The following is a 20,477-nucleotide window of genomic DNA, read 5'->3' on the forward strand; positions in this document are numbered from 1 at the left end:
TAAACCTTATCTTTTGATAGATGCTTTCTAAGATCACGTAGACTAAAAATAATGTAGGTTCTCCTTTAGCCTTCCTCATAGAATTTGTAAGTATATGTACTTTTCTTTGTTGACTTGTTTGTTCTTTACCTTCTCAACTAGATTATAATGGAAGAATATAAGCAGTTCAGTTCCAAGTGCTTAGTGACCAGAATTAGTATATGGGAATTTTGTAATTTTTAGTTGTTTTAAACTGTTGTATTTTTCATTTTCATTGCATGTGGTATTTAATCCAAGCAGTGCATCAAATACAAAAATTTATCAGTAAGCTTTTGAAATCTATGTATTCATGAGAAAAATGAAGGAATTTGCCATTTTAATCTTTAGTTAGCTTGAGATCTCAGTTGGTCAGTAACTGATTCTGTAAATAGTAAAAACAGAAATAGTGTTTGTGGTGGGGGTGAGAAAAACTAATGATAATAGAAGCAAACTAATGTTGAGTACATATTCTGAGCATCATGTTAAGTATGCTAAGCAATTTCAATGGAATTGTGTTGTATTCATTTCTAACAACCTTAGTATTTTTCAAATCTCAAGATGCAGAAACCGAGACTTAGATTTAACCTAGTTATCTAGGGCCAGACTGCCGATAATAGGTAAAGCAGAGCTTTAAACGTACAGTGGGTTTCCCTGATTTAATTTGGTTAGATATTTCCTGGATATATGTATGTATTTTCACAATTATGTATAAACTACAACATATTATGATACCTTCTGATGCCCATGCTAAACCTCCATTCCCCACTTCAGCTGATGATACCATAAGCCTAAAAATCGTACCATACATCTATAGTCTTAATGCTTCTGATAGGCTATTTTATGATTTCATCAACAGCCAAGCTGTTGTTTCATGACAAACAGATTCAGTATCTTTGTGATTAAAGCAGCAGACTGAAAACCATGAAGGGTGTACTGTTTGCTTTGCAATCATTTCCATGTGTTATGAATTCTTATCAGATGTTGGGAAATAGCAGGCTTAAGCTAACTGCAAGTATTATATCTATGGTCCCAGAAACAATGATCTGTAATGGACATATGTTTAGCTGTCAGCATGCTTAATAAGGTCTCTAAACAAATTCATTTATTGTCCACTTCATTTTCATAGATTAGAGTTCTTTTCAAAAGTCAAACATGGGGTGCCTGAGTGGCTCAGTTGATTAAGCTTCTCCTTTCGGCCCAGGTCATGATCTCAGGGTCTTGGGATCGAGTACCACATCAGGCACTCTGCTCATCAGGAGTCTCCTTCTCCCTCTGTGCTTTCTCTCTCTCAAATAAATAAATAAAATCTCAAAAAAAAAAAAAAAAGGCATGTCAACCAGTCAGGTCTTTTTTTTTTTGAAGGTGAATGTTAGAAAAGGTCTGTGTTTGAGTTCATCACCCTAACATTAAGATGGTATTTCTCATGCCATAAGAAAAAAGAACAGATATAACTCAAAATTTTCCTAAGGCACATTCCTGGAAACAAGAAAAAGAGAAAAGCATCTGGGAGGGCGCCTGGGTGGCTCAGTTGACTGAGCATCCTACTCTTGGTTTCAGCTCAGGTCATAATCTCAGGATTGTGAGACCAAGCCCCACCATCAGGCTCCGCACTCAGCAGGGAGTCTACCTGAGATTCTCTCGCCCTCTCCCTTTGCCCCTCCCCTCGCTTGTGTGCACTCTCTCTCTCTCAAATAAAATCTTTTTTTAAAAAAGCATCTGGGAAAAAATAAAAACTGACTGAAAATTATGCAAGATAATTGTTGCCATTTTAAATCCTCAGTCTCAAGTTGAAAAGCTGCACTATTTAAAACATTGCAAGATTTTCTACTACTACTATAAAGTAATACAGTCTGATAAAAATGCACACACACTATAGTTATAAAAACTTTCCCGTGTAGTTACTTATTCATAATGTCTTCTGTTGTATAAAAAAAAGTTCAGCTTAAAAATAAGGTATTCAGGGGCGCCTGGGTGGCTCAATCATTAAGCGTCTGCCTTTGGCTCAGGTCATGATCCCAGGGTCCTGGGATCAAGCCCCGCATCGGGCTCCCTGCTCAGCGGGAAGCCTGCTTCTCCCTCTCCCACTCCCCTTGCTTGTGTTCTCTTGCTATAGCTCTCTGTCAAATAAATAAATAAAATCTTTAAAAAAATAATAAGGTATTCAACTCTCAATGTACTGTTCACTCAGTGAGTAGTTAGCAAACTAAGTGAGAAGCCACATAAAGAATCAGGAGCCTCTATCATGTTTACAATTCCATTACTGACCTGGGCAATATTGAAAAAAATCTCTTACTATCTTCACACTTCACCTTTTTGTATCTAAGATGAAATGACTATATGTGGCATCTCACCATTTCCTTCAGTACTGGGTTTTAAGATCCTTAATACAAAGAAGTTGAAATAGAATGATTCTGACCTTGCTCAGAATGTACTTGAGTGATGGTAAAACTGAGGCAAAGAAGATGGATTAATTGCTTGTGGCCATATCATGATGTTGGGTCTAGGTCTTTTGACAAACATGTCTCTGTTTTTACCAAAATGTTTTGTTTAATCTTTGAAATGGGCATTAGATTTAAAAAGAAAAAACAACCCATCAATGACATTAGAGTAGATGCTTTTAATAGTGTAGCACTTAGTATCATCTTACCATCAATTTTTACTAAAATGATTAATTTTTATTTAAAGTTTTAATTATTTAAATTGCTTATGTAATTTAATAGTCATGAATTTATTGTAGTATATTTGTCATTAAGAAACCCTGCCTTCTAAGCACCTGATAGTGCTCTTACTCTGACTCATTCTTAATCTTTGCATCAGCCTTGTTAAAATACATATGCTGAATACAGCCACAATTTATAGATGAGAAACCTAAGGCTCAATGAGGCTGGCAACCTTGCCCCAATGCTGTGCTCAGGTGCCACTTTCTCCATAATGTACTGAAAGCTGAGGGAAATTTTAGTAGATGGAAATAGGGAGGAAAGACCATTTTAGGTAAAATGGAAATAGTGTGAACAAGGGGATATGTGTACTGAAGCTGAAAGTTCACCAACATAATTATGACTGGTGACTGGTATGTTTTGGCTAAAATTTAGAGTAACTGTGGAGGATATGTGAGAGATGAGGTTGAAAAAGTAGTTTGAAGGTAGCTAACGGGAGGGACTCAGATGCTTGGGAAACAAAGTAGTGCACACTTGAGTAGGATTTGGGGAGTTATGAACTTTAGGGGAGTAGAATTACAGGGTATGGTGTAAGTATGCTAAATGAATGGAAGAAAGGCCAAACCAAAGGCACACAGGCCAGGTGGGCGGGCTGGTGTGATAGTGCAGTTGTGAAAATCTGAACAACTGTCACTGACTACAGAAAGGAAGAGACTTCGCAAAGGAAGGATGTGACCACTAGTCAGCTATAATAAGGGAGTAATAGTAGAAGGTGGGCCTGACAGCCAGCATTCTGGTGGTCAAAGGTAGGAAAGACAGAAACAAGGGGATGTTTTTTGAGGAGCCAAAATGATCACTCTGACTTTTAAAATGGTAAATTTGATGCACTTGTGGACTATCTAATGGAAGTAACCATCTGGCAGTTAGAAATGTTATTTAAGCTTGAAAGTGGAAATATATAAAGAGCATCAGTCTAACAGTCTTGATTTTATACACTGAGTGCATCAAGATAGATGGAATTGAAGTCCTGAATGTGGATGAAATCTAAAGAGAAAAAGAGAGGGTTGACTCGGCTACTGAGAAGCCCCTAAACTTGAGGGGCAGAGGTCAAAGAGTAGAACCCAATGGAAACAGAGACAGAATATTAGAAATGTAAAAGATCTGGCATGACACTATGTCTGAGATTGCAAAAGGTCACAGGTAAGGTGGTCAAGAAAGATTCTAATGAAGGTCTAAGTTACCATCGAAAAGGAAGCCATTGAAACTTGTTATTAGGAAGTCATAAGTTACTTTTTCTAAGACAGCAATTTAAAGAGTGTATGGGTTACTAGTAAGGTATTAAAGTAGGTGGATAGTAGGTAAAATGAAGCAATAAGAGCAGGTGAGAAATTGGATGTTAAAAAAAAATTGAAAGCTCAAAGCTGTAGAGAAATTGGAGGAAAATATTCCCACCTGGTCACTCATAAACGCTTGGCATTTACACTCTGTCCCAGATTCTCTTCCTAGCTCTGTCTTTTCTTCCTAGCCCCAATCCCTATAAATATTTATGCTATAGCATAATGTTTTAACACCCACCCTGTGTTTCCCCGCCCTCCTGTCTTGACTTAAACACACTGCTTAGGTGCCTCTTCACTTTATCTCCACATGGGTAGTTAACTCCTATTCATCTTTCAGGGCTCAGGTCAAATGCCTCCTCTGTGAAGCCATCCTTTATTTAGCCTACTGTAATCTTTTCGTCTATGAATTGCAAAATGCTTCAGTCATTTCTTTGTCATGGCAGGTCTCCACTTTTTATTATGTACTGTTATTATTTATTTATGTACAAGATTTATGTCCCTCCTTGGAATTTAGGCTCCTGGGAGATTTTCTCAAGGTATTAGTGTACTATAATGTAAAGAATACAGACAATCCCATTTTTAGTTTGGACCTCTATCAGCTACTGATAGATTGTGTGACATCAGGCTAAGTATTTAATCTCCACAAGCCTCAGACTTCTTATCTGTTAAATGCCCATACCACAGGTTATTGAGAAGATTAAGTGGTAACAGAGGTGACTGATTTAAAGAATCTAGCTAGGTTAGGTTCCTTTCCCTCCTTATTCACCCTGATTTCTGTGCCATCACTCAGAATGGTACCGTACAGATATTAGATGCTCCAGAAGTTATTGAATAAATTAGTAATTTCTTTCCTGTTACTAAATATATAAAGGCTACTATAATTTCTAGGCTGTTGATATTTTATTGGGCTGATTTCTTTAAAGAAATTCTTTCTTCCATTGGACCAGATAAAAAAATATTACAATGCAGAATTATCTGGTGGATAATGGTGATATCATACAAACCATATTAAAACCCAAATGAATTTAAATTAGAAACATACTTATTAGGGAAAAAAATGAATTAGCTCAGAGTTAATAGCACTTTACAGAAGGCTTTTTTTTTTTTTTTTTGAGAGTGGGAGAGAATGGGGGTGGGAGGGAGAGCAGAGGAAGAGGGAGAGAGAATCCTCAAGCAGACTCCCCACTGAGTACAGAGCCTGATGTGGGGCTTGAACCCAGGACGCTGAGATCATGACCTGAGCCAAAATCAAGAGTCGGATGCGTAACCGACTGAGCCACTCAGGCACCCCAGAAGCCATTTCCTTTATCCTACAAACAGAAGCTAGGCTCTGGGGACAAAAAGATGCTGCCTGGACTAAAGCAAGCCCCTAATTTGGCAGTATAAGGTGACATGTATTCCAGGCTTACAATTTTTATTCTCATTTTAACACATTTAAATATATTCTAGTGCCAGCAGATAAGATTATATTCCAGAGAATATGAGATTGGGAACCCTAAAATTAGACTGTGACCTAAGAACTAGTTTAAAAACTTTCACTTCATTCCAGGAGTTATGGATTCCACAAGTACCAACAGTGTTGTTTCAGTAGTCTGGAAGATTTTGACAATGTTGTAAATTCTGAATCACTTGAAAAATCCAGTATAATGAAGCAATTTTTAATAATCTTATAGACCTTCCCTTCTCTGTCTCACTTTGTCTTTTTTGAGTTTGTATTCATCCTTATTTAATTTGTATGTTATTATGGCTACTTCAATAGTGCATTCAAGTCTTTGACTATTTAAGGATAGATCTTTAGAAGCTGGCATTATGCATTCATTGCCCTTTATAAAAATTATGAACAGAGTTAATCTCCATATGTAATAGACGTAACATTTATTTATAGTAAATAACATAATAAATATTCCTACATCACAAACAATCCTTAACTGTAGTGCTATTTTAAACATGATCTAAATAATAATAGCTACCATCTGTTGAACATGTATTCGGTGCCCAATATTTTAAATATCTTACCCCCATTTTGTAGTTGAAGAAGAAACTGAGTCTCAGAGAAGTTAAGGAATTGTTCTTAGATCACTCAGATAATAAGAGATAGTTAGCCTTTAAATCAGGGCTTTCTGAATTCAAAGTTAATCCTTTTGATTATTGTGCTTTACTGCCTCTTCAACAGTATATACTGTCATTGCCTCTCATATTTTGCATACTTCAAATTACTCTCATAATTAGTTTGTTCAGCCATTATGCAGTATTTCCTATTCAACTTTCAAAATAGTCTTTTCCTCAAAGACCTTAGTATTCAGAAAACATCTAAATTTCTGAATTACTTACCAAATTAAAATTTTTAAAAAATAGTATAATAAAAAGATAATGGTATTTAGCGGATAGAGCAAAGATGTGGTTGCTATTCCCTGTGCTCAAATAACTTCAAGAAATAGGAAGTAATTACATTTATCTGAGGAATACATGATGAGAGCCTAAACTAGGCATTGATGTTGAGAGTCAAGAGGAGTAGCTATATATGAGAGAGATTGTAAAATGACATACTTCGACAGTGATTCAGTGAAAGGGCGGGGGAACAGTCCCAGAGGAAGTTTAAAGTCTGGTCATTAGGAGGAAAATGGTTCCACAATCAAACAGAGACTTCCAGAAAAGGAACAGACTTGGGCAAGGAAGAGATGACTTCAAGTTTGAACATAGTTTGTAATTATGCAGCATCTAGCCTCCACTATCCATCTAGATCTGGGCCCTCGAAATGTGGCTAAACTGAGATGTCCTGTGCCAGATTTAGAACATTTAATACAAAAAAGAATGTAAAATATTGTATTAATATTTTTATATTGGTTGCATGTTGAAATAATGATATTTTGGACATACTAAATTACTGAGTTAAAATAAGTTCTTAAGATTAATTTAACCTGTTTCCTTTTATCTTTTTTTATGTGGTTCCCAAGAAACTTAAAATTGCATATGTCTTCCCTTATGATTCTATTGTACAGCACTAATGTACATGGAGATTTGTAATGGATAGTTAGAAATGCAGGACCAAAAAATCAGGACAAAACACCCATATTTGGAAATAACATATATAAAAGTGATATTTGATGTTATGAGATTAGATAAGAATGCCAGTGTACGGGATATGGAAATGAGAAAAACGTTACAGGCTGAGAACAGAACAAGTAATTAGGACAATAAGAATTGGAGAATCAAGACTCTAAAGTGATACATAGTCTGATTAGAATAGAATTTCAAGAAGGAAGGAGTGAGTAATGTCATTGAATGATAGAGAAGCCAAAGAGGAAAAGGCAGCCTGAGAAAAGACCATTGAATTTGGTTGATAGAGAAGCAGTTTCAGTAGAGTATAAGAAGGATAGATTGCAAGAGATTAAGAAGTCCGAGGTTGAGAAAGTAGACTCTATACATAAACTGTTCTTTCAGGGAAGGAGTCCACTGGTGAAGATAATCATCACTTGATTGGAGCAGAGTCCAGGGAAATTTGAGTATGTTTGTTGGCTGAATGAAAGGATCAGTGAAGTAGGAGTGCTTGGAGTTGTAAGGAAGAGAAGATAAGTGCTATAGGGCGGTCCTAATGTACTGGATCCCAAACCTGAATGCATATTGGAATCACCTGGGGAACTTGTTACAAGGGCAAATTCCCAGGCAACATCTCAACATCTAACAAAATAATATTCTCTAGAGGTTTGTCTCCTGGAGCATGTTGTGAACAAATTCTTCTAGGTGATTATGATATATTCATAAGGACAAACAAGTCAAGAAAATTAAAGGTGCTGGTGAGGATATCAGTGAAATAACTGACCGTATCATCTAGAAGGGTTAGAGTGCCAGGTGGGTAAGAATAGGGCTGATGGATCATGAACTAGGAAGGTGTTGGCTTTCATTATTACGTAAGTGAGCACAGGTTCAATAGGAATGAAAGACTGAGAAAGTTAAAAAGGTAGTAGATTTTGATCAGAAAGGGAAGTTTCAGAATTCAGGATCTTGGAGGCAAAGCAGATAGAAAATATAGCTATATGTGTTTGATAAAGGTAAAAAGAACTGAGTTGTGCACATTGTAAGACCTATCAGTTTGGTAACTGATACGGGACAGTGTTTTAAAAGGGGAAAAAAAAGTATAAGATTTGGGGATCAAGAAGAAGCACAAAGGTTGAATCATAGTATGGAACTATTTAGACTTAAGATTTCACAAAAGCTTGGCTTGGATTTCTTTTAGACCTTTTCCAGACTTGTTACCTACTCAGATTTACAATGTTCTTTGAGTATCTGTTATCCATTTTAGCTTTCTATTGAAATAGAGTGGATGCCTGATATTCACAGTTGTGAAATGCAAAGTTTTGACTGGTCACAAGTGACCCTGATGGTTCACGTCATGGGTACCAAGCACATGAATGTGAATCTGCCCTAAAACTGGCTTGTAGAAACTAGTCACGTAGCAACTTGTAGTGAAGTCAGTATTTACATCGCAGTTTACCTTTAATATATGATTGTATTTAATCATCAGAATACCGCAGCCTGCTGGGTTTCACAGAAGAGGAAATTATTTGCCAAATTGTGGTATTATATGAGTTAAAAATTGAATTTTAAAAATTCAGTTTAAAGCATTTTAGCACTGCACCTAGCATGTAATTGCTTAATAAATGGTAGCTACTGGTGCCAGTTCAGGAATTCATCAAGTTTTAAAGCTACATCTTTTTGTGTATATACAGGTTTAGAGAATAGAATTTCTCTTAAAATTTTGTTTTGATTCAGAATCTCCATGATTTATTAAACTGGAACTAGAATGTTAAATTCACAGCTGAATTAGAAGGAGAACAGTGGGTCACTTATCACTTATTTATTCCGTTTGATATATTTGAAAGGGAGTATATTTTATAGGTAATTCATATTATATTGCTATTATGAAAAGTTGCAGCTTTTAAAATATCCCTCAGCTATGTTTCCATACCACAATAGACATGTAAGAAACAAAATGTATTACATTATTTATTTTGTTTTTCTTAGAGATTTAGTGTACCTGAAAACCAATAATCCTGTTTTTGCTAAGCAGTTTTCTCTTTCAGTGTGTTATATATTTACGTAACTGTTTTTGTTTTACAGTGACGAGCTCAGAAAAGAAGCAAGACAGTTAAAGCGGGAACTCTTAGCAGCAAAACAAAAGAAAGTAGAAAATGCAGCAAAACAAGCAGAAAAGAAAAGTGAAGGTAAGGGTATTTATCAGGTTTTTCTTTTCCCTTGGTACATCTCCTTCTTCCATCCATCTCCTCTTCCTTCCTTTTCTCCACTCTCCCTCCTCCTTCCTTCCTGAGTTTTGCTTTTTTATTTTTTAATACTTTCTTTGGATAGTTAACCAATAAAAAAAATTTCTAGTTAGGATTTTGTCTAAGAAGTAAATTCAGGCAAACATGATCATAACCGTTATTCTAAAAAGCTTGATGAAAACTAACAGACTTGACATCAGACAAAACTTAAATACCGTAACACCTATCTCGGAGTACGCAAGAATGGAATGTTCATTTTTTATATTGTATACCCTTTAAAACATTAAGAAAAGCATTTAGGCCCTATGTTTGGCACTTGTAAACGTTTGTGCATTGGTTTGAATAGTATGAAATATAAAGTCTTGTTTTTGTTTTTTTGTTTATGTTAAGACACTGAAAATCTAAAATACTAATAAAGCTGATCAAAGTCCAACCAAAATAATACCCTGCTATTTATACAGGTTAAATGTGTTCTTCATTTTACTATGATTTTTATGAAGCTAAAAGGGCTTTTAAAAAGCTATTTCACTGATGATCTTTAGTTTAAAACTTTCAGCTATAAAACATGTAATGTCCAATTTCCAAATTAACAGATTGGAGCCCTCTGTTTTCTTTTCACAATAATAAATTACACTGTAGATCCAGTGAACATGATCAGAAATTTTATTGTTGGCTTTAATAATAAGTACTAAATTTGGCTTAACAAATCTGCTTTATGCATATGTCTTCTATATTCTCCTGCTTTTTGGACACCAAGAAGTACTTTTATCTACCAGATTCTGTAACAGTTCACTGGAGATATATCAAAGAATAAGATGCCACATCTAGCCTTAAAGAGTACATATTCTAATACAGAACACTGGTACAGCTTTTGGCCATAGGCATTAGTATTGACTTTAAGTAGCAAAAGTAATACCACGTAACTATCTAAAGGACATAGTTCTTAGATTATTTGCATCATATCCCCCACTGACTATTATAGTAAATAAAGGCAGGTACTTCAGGAAGAATTCAAAGTCACTGAAATATATTTGAATGAAACTATTAAAAAATTAACTCACTGTAATGACACAAATTACAAGCTGAATTTGAAAGAAAGGATAAACTTACATATGACTAGGTCATGTAAGTAAAGTATAACCCAGAAGAGAAACAAGCTATATTGGCAATACTGAGATTTGAAAGAAGTATAGTGAGGGTTATTTTATTTTTAAGTTTAGACATAATTTTCCCAGAGTATTGTTCCTTATAATTAAAAGCATTTTAAATACATGAAAGTAATTCCTTTCAACTAAGAAAAGCTTTTACTTGAACTTTCAATTCATTTTTGAGCTAATAATTATTAGTATGCCCATGTCTCAAGAACCATGCAGGGCCAGAGGTATGAAGTTGGCAAGAGATGGATGGTTCTTGCCTTTGTAGTTTATGATCTAGGAGTGAGAGGATTGGAAATAACATAATTACTGTACTAGTGCTCTACAGTTAAGGCTTATATTAGATATAAGCAGTGCTGTTTTAATTTATTAATCTGCCTTTGAAATATTAAATGCAATTAAAGAAAGGTTTGAATCTTAGAATGATTTCTTAACACGAAAGAGAAGATTCTTCTAGAGCTTATTTCAGTCTATTTATGAGAAAATTAGCCACATTAAAACCTTTTTTATACCATAATTAGAGAATTATATTAGTAATTACTTTTCTGAATTTAATGTTGCTTATATCTTCTAGAAATACCTGGATTTTCCTTAAATCTGAATGCCAGTTAAACTTAGCTTCCACAAAAAGTGGGGCATTTTATTAATTTATTTTTGATTGTTTTATTTTTAAATAATTTTCGACCTACAAAAAAGTTACAGAGTTCCCATATACTTTTAATGTTAAGGTCTTATATAACCATAGTACAGTGATTAAAACCAAGCAATTAATGTTGATACATTACTATTGACTACAGACCTTATTAGAATTTATTTATTTACATCAATTTGGGCTTGTTGAATATTTATTTTGTTCTATGTGTTATAATCCCAAACTATCATTATTTATTTTGTTGCTCATATAGTACCGGAATTGGTCATTAGTAGTTCCTTCAGGTTGGCTCCTGTGTCTTTGCAACTTGCTCCCAACTTTGAGCACATTTTTACTTTCAAGCACAAGGTGCTCCGGGTTGATCTTGCGTTTTCCCCTCTCCAGGCCTGAAATTAACCACTTCTCCAAGAAGTGCTCGTTTTCCATTGTATTTGGCAATAAGAAACCAAGATCTAGGCACTAAGTCAGTCCTTTTATTTTGATTCTCATAATTTTACAGTGCTATTAGAAGCAATATTGTTTTATCACCATCTTATTAGAATACTGAAAAAATTTGCTTTTAGCCCCTATCTATGATGCATTATGAATTACCTTTTTCTTGGAATTGTATTTCCTCTAAACTTACTTTACCTTTTTAAATTGACTAGTATGGCTGATGCTAAAAAATTATATATTATGAAAGATTTGTGAATTTCAGTAAACACTGCATTATGTTTGAAATTCACATGTTTCTATGGAGTTTTTAAGTCTAGTTTTCCTTCTTGCCCCATGATTAAAAATGACACCATGAGACATCTCACTGCACAGCATTTTGGAAACAAAGTAGAATTTTAAGCATCCCTGAATGTCAGAACTTAGCCTATCTTCCCAGCTGAAAGATATTCCATGGTTAGAACTATATAAACTCTGGGAACAGATCCAAAGGTTCTCATAAGCATTTTCATAGTAAGATCATCACAGGGAAAGAAGCTGAAAGTATTATTTGACTTTGGCTCTATAACTTCATACATCAGCTGAACCTATTCAGGAAAGATTTCTTGATTGGGCTATATGGCTGCATATCTGGCTTTTATTAAACATTTTATTTTAATCCAAGACTAAATTACCTGAGTAGTGTCACAACTCTGGATGATTTGGTCTTTTGAATATTATATAGTGTATCTAGAAACTAAATTTCTAGATATAGTATATTGCCAATAAACTTAGAAGGACATAATCGATATAAAAAAGAAGTCTTTTAGATATTTTGGTGTGTAAACTGTTGTGTGATATAGACCTATCTTCCAAATGAATTTCCATCTGGATGCATATACCACATCTGCTAATATAGAGAGACTAAAAATATATTAATTTTGGTATTTTTAATAGTAATTTTGATAGTAATAGTAAGTGCTTGTTGTATATAACACTACAAGTTATAAGAATACTTTAGACTATTATATCTTCTCAAAAAATAAACAGGAATGTATTAAGATTTTTAAGTCCAGTTACTAGCAGTGAAGTTATTTAAGCCTGTGTGACTCCATTTTCTTACTATAAATCCAGGTAGAAAATGCTTTGTGTACCCCTCAAGGTTCTTGTAAGAAGTAAATTATATAATGAGAAGACCTTTAATAAATTTACAGTGCTATATAAAAATAATTTTAAATTTGTAAGGAGAAAAATACAGCTATTTCTGGTTCCATTTTGTCCTATCTAAATCCTACAAATGGAAATTTTGAATTTTAATACTGTGTTAGTTGCAGTTAAAGCCTGTCATCAATATAGCTATATATAAATACAACATAAATCAAAATTTCAAAATAAATATTCCTTTCATGTGCTTTCACAATTACATTTACATAATCATATTCTTTGTTAAAAGGGTTGTAAGCTTGTCTACATGCTTAAGTAAAGCATCCAGTAGTATTATTTCCTGATTTTTTGAAGTTATCTGGCTAACACTTGCTGACTTAGAATTTAATGTAACATCCTCAGATTAAAAGTACTTGGGAAGAAACCCATCAGAACAAAAAAGCTTTGTATTCTAATGCCTGTGCTTTAGTCAACCCAGTTTTGGCCTTCTGGTGTGAATGGAGGCCTCCCACTTAGCATTTAGCCAAGTGTTCTAATAGATGTGACACTTTATTTGGGCTTCTGTCATTTTATGAGATCTCCTTTGATCAGAGAGTAATATTCCTTTGGTTTGATCATCTTTACCCAGTTTCTCGGGCCAGACCCTCAGCCAGGTTTGTATAGACAGCAGGAGCTTACGTTCTAACCCTAGCTGTGCTTCTAAATCTCTCTCATCACCTTGGGCAAGTTACTCTAGAATCAGGACCCATCTGTTTCTCTCTATATAAATAGAAGATAAATAAAATGTGCTATTCCTATTTTTATGTTTTACTGTTAAGTATTTCCTTTTTATTAACTCCTTAAATTCCATTATGACAAAAAATAAAATACTTTCATTGCTTTTACATCAATAAATACTTTAGGTCTCATACAGTTGAACAATCCTAATTATATTGCTATTTGATATTACCTTATTGTGATGATAGTGCCATGGGTATAGGCACATATCCAAACGCATCAAACTATACATGTCCAAACAAGTGCAGCTCTTTTACATACCAGCCATGCCTCAACAAAGCTGCCCCCCCTCAAGAATTAATCCATAACCCAAAAACCTCCTGACATCTCTGCCCTAGTAAAAAAACATATACTTACAACTAAGCCAACCTTTTAATCTTTTGAAAACCAATGTAAAACAGAGCTTCTCTATGTAGTAAAAATGTATATAGGACCATCCATTTTCTCTTCAGTCTTCCCAGGAAAGCTCAAAGTCTGCTATTCCTCATGTCACAAGGATATTTTCAGGTAACAAATATGATTATACCTCTATATAAGAAAAGCATTCCATAAATATGCCCTCATAATTTTTGCCATTGGTTTGCCATCTAAATACGTTTAAAGGCTTCATATACATATTTAAAAAGGCTTCACTAAATGAAAAAAAAAAAACAGAACATTGAGGAATAAAGCCATTATTTTAGTCTACAATTAGAATTTTTTATGATAGCGTGAAATTTGACTTTAAAATTCAAAACAGTTAGGGTGTATTCTCAGTTGAATACAGAGTCTGCAGTAGGTTCTAACACCCCAGTTTTAGGTAAAGAAGGAATGTGGTATTATACTTTAGATACCAGCAATGTCAGAAGAAATGTACTGCAGAACAATCCTATTTACAGCCGGGGAGTCTCTTTAGTCCCAGGGTAAATCATCCAGGCCTGTGCATCGGGTTTTCATACCAATTTTGAATAAGATTGATAGTTAATCGGAGATAGAGTTGGCTTCCTATATTGGTTCTGTCAGATTCTTTAATAAACTATATAATCTTTTTCATTGAATTATATTTCTAAGTCCTTTCCAGGTTTCTTTGAGTTTCATCATACCAAAACTAGTACCAAACTGAACATAGTCACACATAGAGATACAGGTTTGGACATACTCTCTAATCAGTTTTAGAGAGATAAGGTATCAGATCCTCTTCACACAATACGTATTCTCCAACTAATGCCAGAAGTTAGAGGAGGAAGGGCAATCTGAGCTTGTAAATCAAGTAAGAATTTTAAAACCTCTTCATGAACACATCCCTGGGGTGTTGTGTACCTCTCAAATTGCACCAGGCCATTTCAAGTTTTGTCAGACTCTCTTTTTAACACTGGATTAAGTCAGACTAGGGCCCCTCAGGCTTGATAGGTTGTAAAAGTATATAGTTTTTGACTGCTTTTCATCTATCTAACATATGATGTTAAACTAGCTTAATCTTGGTTTTTATAAGACACTGAAGCTCTTTTGGAATGTTAGCTCTGTGTTGTGCCTAATACCATGTAGAATTCATTCTTCTCACTAAGCAAACTGGTACTTTTTTCCAAAGCACTTAACTTCGTCAGGTACTTCAGTCATCATTTTTTTCTTGGAGACCGTAAGTATCAAGCCTATTTTTCCCACAGTCTACTCTTAATCTTTATGCCAACTTTTAATGTTATTTACATAGAAAAGTAAAAGTATATTTGCAATTGACTCATAGAAAGCCTCTCAGGCCAGCCATCAGTAATACTCTATTTATTCTTATTTTGTGCATGGTACTAATAAATTGATTATCCAGTTCTAAGTTCAGAACAGATGAAAGAATAATAAAAGTGAGGGACAGTACCCTTTAAAAGGGGAAATGTTATGGTATATGAAGTATACTTCAAGAGTTAGAAAATAAATAAGCAAAAGAAAAGCCAGGATAGGGGCTGGCCTATGGATCTTGCTCACCCACTATTTTACCAGACTTAAACAAAATTAAAAATAAAAAAAGTGAGAAAGGCGCAGCTAGGGACATTCATTCTGGCAGCAGGAAGAGGTGATAGCCGACCACTTGACAGTAAGTAACAAAACACAGTTACTAATAGGAGCGGAATATTATGGATTTGTTGTACTTCATTATATTTGGAGAGCATGTTAGTATTAAAGTTATTGATGCTCATTCAATTAAGAAAAGTTTAGACAGTACTTATTATTGTTTAGTAAGGCAGAGATTGGGCAATGATTGTAATCTAACTGGTAAAAAGAAAAAATATTTTTAAATTATTTTACTCAATTAAAGATTCTCTTTTCTGAAATATTCAGTTATATGGAATACTTCATTTCTTAGAAGTCCTAAAAAAATAAAGACTCCCTCTGTAGCCAGGATAATCAGTCTCTTAAAGTAAAATTTTATTAAATACATGTCACTACCTTCATGTTCCAGAAAGCATGCCATATTTTTAACAATGTCTTTCAATAATAAAATTTTTAAAATAGTAAAGACTTTTAAAGGCAGACAGCAAATGTAAAGATGTGCATACCCTCACATTTAGACCAAGAATTCCATCTTTTGGTAAAGTGACTAAGAGATGATCATCTGTAATTTGAGAGTCCATGAAATACTTTGTTCTTTTTTGGACAGTCTGTCTCAGACTTTCTCAGTAGCCATCATGAGCAAATCCTGTTGAGCTTTACTTTGAGAATCATACATTATGGGCATATTTAATTTTATGTGCAATGAAAAATAAACTTTAACCAGTCCTCCTCATCTATTGTTTGTTTGTTTGTTTTTTATGTGCCATTGTGTTAGGGGTATCTCTTTGCAGCCCTTCACTGTTTTAAAATAGTTTTAAAATAAGCATTATTTCTGCCTGGTGATGGATATAATTCCAATATGGGAAATTTGACAAGAGCCTTTAGCTATATTTTTAGTAACTGCACTTTGTCTTCCTCTTACTAATATCGCTGCTATTCCTAACCCAGTAAAAATAGGTTTGTTAATTGATACCGGTAAGTAATAATCTTTGGCCTTAACTGTGTCTTAAAAAAAAAAAAAAAAGCTATATTATTTCTTCCAATTATAAGAGTAATGTACATCTTTTGCAAAAATATGAGAACTGTAGAAAAGCAGAAAGGATAAAGAGAAAGATCGCCCCATAATACTTCTGCCAAAAACAACCATGGTTAACTATAATATTTGTTCTTCTCGACTTTTTTTATCTTCATGCCAGAAACACACGTGTATTGTTTTCCATAATGCTATTTTATCGTAATCTTGTTTATAATATGCTTTTTAAAAAACTTTGCAAGTGAAATTGAGATAACTCTTAAATGGACAACCTGATTTTAGGGGTATTTTTCCTCTTAATTTTCTCATATCAGAGGGATATAGAGGAGGATGGATGTAAAGATTGTATAAATGTAGTTGAAATTCCACCATTATCATCTCTAGGGTTTAGAAGATGTGAGGGCACTGACACCCAAGGACTCCATTTCCATTGCTGATGGGCATTATTTATACCTCTCATGAGTTAATACTAAACAACAAAAAAATACTGATTGACATCGGCTGGGGTAACCTGCCACTTCTTCATTTCTCAAGTGGCCAGTGATAAATCTGCAGGGAAACATTTTAATCGACATTGAGAGCATGAACTGAAATAATTAAAAATTTGTCCTCTTTAGAAAGTAAAAGATGAGATGTGTGTGGGTGTATGCACATGTTGTTTTTTATTTTGTTTTGTTTTGATATTTAGATTGTCTCAAGGGGAGAACTAATATCATCGTTAAAATTTTGATTATAACCAGTATTCTTATTTGGGAGTGGAGTTGTTAACTATTCCAGACTGCTGTCAAGACCTTACTTTAAGTGAGATGTTTTTCTTTTATGTGACATTTTATGAGGTTTTGCCAAAGATGACATCAAACATATAATTCATTTGAGTGCTGAGTTTCTTCCACATCTTGCAGCACTTAATCAAATTTGAAAAAGATAATCTTTTCACAACTTCAGAGTGTAAGCCTGTGAATATGTTGCATTAAAACTTACTTTGGACAGTTTAATCTGTGTGGTACTAGGTTGATTTTTTTTTTTAACAATTAATGCAATAGGCTGACAGTTTTTAGTGGTTATGTTTTCAAAATTCTGCATATAAACTCCCGGCAGACGGTATAGATGCAGCTTTTGAGTATTCATAATTTTTCATGCAAAAAACACATAATCCCGGGTACCTGGGTGGCTCAGTAGGTTAAGCTACTGCCTTTGGCTCAGGTCATGATCCCGGGGTCCCAGGATCAAGTCCCGCATCAGGCTCCCCGCTCAGCGAGGAGTCTGCCTCTCCCTCTGACTCTCCTCCTTTTTGTGCTCTCTGTCTCTCTCTCTCACTCTCTCTCTCAAATAAATAAAAATCTTAAAAAAAACCACATAATCCCTAAATTATATTAATAGCTACAATAAAGAATTTGAAATGCCAGAAAGGACAAAGAGAATAAAGAAGTTCTCAGAATGTCAAAAGATATCAAAATATTAAGAATCCAGGGGCGCCTGGGTGGCTCAGTTAGTTAAGCGACTGCCTTCGGCTCAGGTCATGATCCCGGAGTCCTGGGATCAAGTCCCGCATCGGGCTCCCCGCTTGGCACGGAGTCCACTTCTCCCTCTGACCCTCCCCATCTCATGATCTTTCTCTCTCTCATTCTCTGTCTCTCAAATAAATAAATAAAATCTTTTAAAAATATATTAAGAATCTTGAAGACTCTATTTTGAAGTATAAAAGTAGTTTATATTGATTTAATGGCCATATAAGTATGTTTATTTAAAGCATTATGCTGCAGTATGTATAAAATGTGAAAGTAGACTAGCCTTAAAGAATGTCTTGAGCATCAGAAACTCTGATCTTGACTGTGCTCTATTCACACTGAATGCTTCTCAGAGTTTTGGTCCTGAAAGGAGCATCCAGCCGTACCCCTTCATCATATACATAGGAAGCCAAAGTCAAACTAATTAAGGGGCTCACCCAAAATCACACAGCAAACTCAAGGCCTCTGGCTTCCACAGCTCTGTTCTTCAATTTGATCCAACCTTGAGGAGATACAGTCTGTAAAGTTTCAGTTGGTATTTATTAAAATCTCCTTTGGTTTTGGTGAGAATAATTTAGTTTCTAAAACCCTTTCTACAAACCTAGAGTCTTTTAAGGAGCATGTTATTGTCATACTTGTTGTGTCTTTTCAAAGACTAAACATGTAATTTTGCAATGACTTGGCAAAAAATTTAAATGTTATAGAAAATGTTAATTTCTGGCAATATGGCAAACTAAGAGTCCAAACTGATCCTCCCATTGAAAACAACTAAAAATGTTGAATGTAATATAAAAACATTTTCTCATATTATCCTAGGAACTTGCAAAACAAACAAACAAACAAACAAACAAAAACCAGCCAAACAAACAAAATAAGAAATAACCAAACCAGGGAATAAGTAAAGATGTGAATTAAGAGAATAAGTGGAACACTAGGTCTGGCTTTAACTTGAACCCTAATGACATTTGCTAAACTGACTGAACTAGAGAATTGTTTTTTGAAGTCTTACAAAGACATAGTATAAAACCTAAGGTTTTCTCAAGGTAGGGGTGTCTTAATAGAAGACTATCCCATATAGTTAGTTGGGAGCCCAAACATCCTTATCCTTAGTGGCAGGGAGAATTAGAAACAAGCAGAATAACCTAACCCCCATCAAAGAACTACAAGGGAAATGGCCTGTCTTGAATCATGGTACTATTTTGGGGCAAGAGAATTTCCTAGGGACTCTAGCCACAAGAAAGTCTTCTCATCACTGTAGAGCCCCAATTCATCCTGCCTGGATGGCCTCAAAATCCCCCAGCCAAGAATTTAGTTGGAAACAGTCCTGGATCATTAGTGCCCCCAAGAAGCCTGATACAAGCAAACACACACACACACACACACACACACACACACACACACACACACACACACACACACACACACAGAATACAGGTACCTGCCAAAAGCTAATAGAACAGATAACAGACTCAGACTCACAAATTCTTAAGTTTTTATTTAGACGCTGTATGTTAAATAAGTATATGTAATACATTTCAAGAAATGTTTAAAAATATGTGGAACAAGAAGATTTTAAAACTAACTTAGGAAATCTCCTAGAAGTGAAAAGTATATAATAGTTGACATTAAAAATTCAATAGGTTTTATAGCAAATTAGACATACCTAAAAAGAGCATTGGTAAACAGAAAGACAGAATTGAAAAAATTATATGGATTTCAGCCCAAAAAGAGATAGGAGACCTGCAAGAATAGAAAAAAAAAAGATCTAATCTAATCAAATTCTAGGAGGAGATCAAAGGACAAACAAAGGCAATATCTGAAGAGCTGATAGCTGAAAATTTTCTGTAACTAATGAAAGAGATCAATTCACAGAGTAAAGAAGAACGAAAAAACCTAAAAGGATAAATAAGAATAAATCCAGATGTACACACACCATGATAATATTCAGAGATTCAGAGTGTTAAACACAAAGATACCTTTAAAGCAGCCAGAGAGGGGCACGTGGGTGGCTCAGTCCTTAAGCAGCTGCCTTCAGCTCAGGTTATGATCCCAGGGTCCTGGGATCGAGCCCCGCATCGGGCTCCCTGTTCAGCGGGAAGCCTGCTTCTCCCTCTCCCTCTCCCACTCTTGTGTTCCCTCTCTCATTGTCTCTCTCTCTGTCATATAAATAAATAAAATCTTTAAAAAAAAAAAAAGCAGCCAAAGAAAAAAGACATTGCCTTAAAAAAGCAAAAGCTGGGGCCGTTGGGTGGCAAGTGTCTGACTCTTGATTTCGGCTCAGGTCATGATCTCAGGGTTGTGAGACTAAGCCCTGCATTGGGCTCTGTGCTCAGCAGGGAGTCTGCTTGAGATTCTCTCTCTCTGCCCCTCCCCCATTCATGTGGGGGGCCTCCCCCTAAAAAAATATAAAGAATAATAAAATAAAAAAGCAAGTGCTGATTTCTCAACAGCAACAAGCATGGACATAG

The 20,477-nt window shown here is 34.9% G+C and overlaps 1 protein-coding gene across 3 annotated transcripts in view; it reads left to right on the forward strand.

Annotated features, from left to right (window-relative positions):
- The window catches only part of CWC27 (CWC27 spliceosome associated cyclophilin), a 208,757-nt gene that overhangs the window by 94,131 nt on the left and 94,149 nt on the right, over positions 1–20,477 (forward strand). For all 3 annotated transcript variants that reach the window (XM_088023327.1, XM_028123881.2, XM_088023328.1), the window contains one exon: positions 9,131–9,234. In XM_088023327.1, coding sequence (XP_087879453.1) covers positions 9,131–9,234 — 104 coding nt within the window. The remainder of the gene's footprint in view (positions 1–9,130; positions 9,235–20,477) is intronic.

The sequence above is a fragment of the Eumetopias jubatus genome, unplaced genomic scaffold (genome assembly GCF_037043125.1).
Source record: "Eumetopias jubatus isolate StellerSeaLion01/CBP00866 unplaced genomic scaffold, mEumJub1_p1.0 scaffold_5, whole genome shotgun sequence".
NCBI lineage: Eukaryota > Metazoa > Chordata > Mammalia > Carnivora > Otariidae > Eumetopias > Eumetopias jubatus.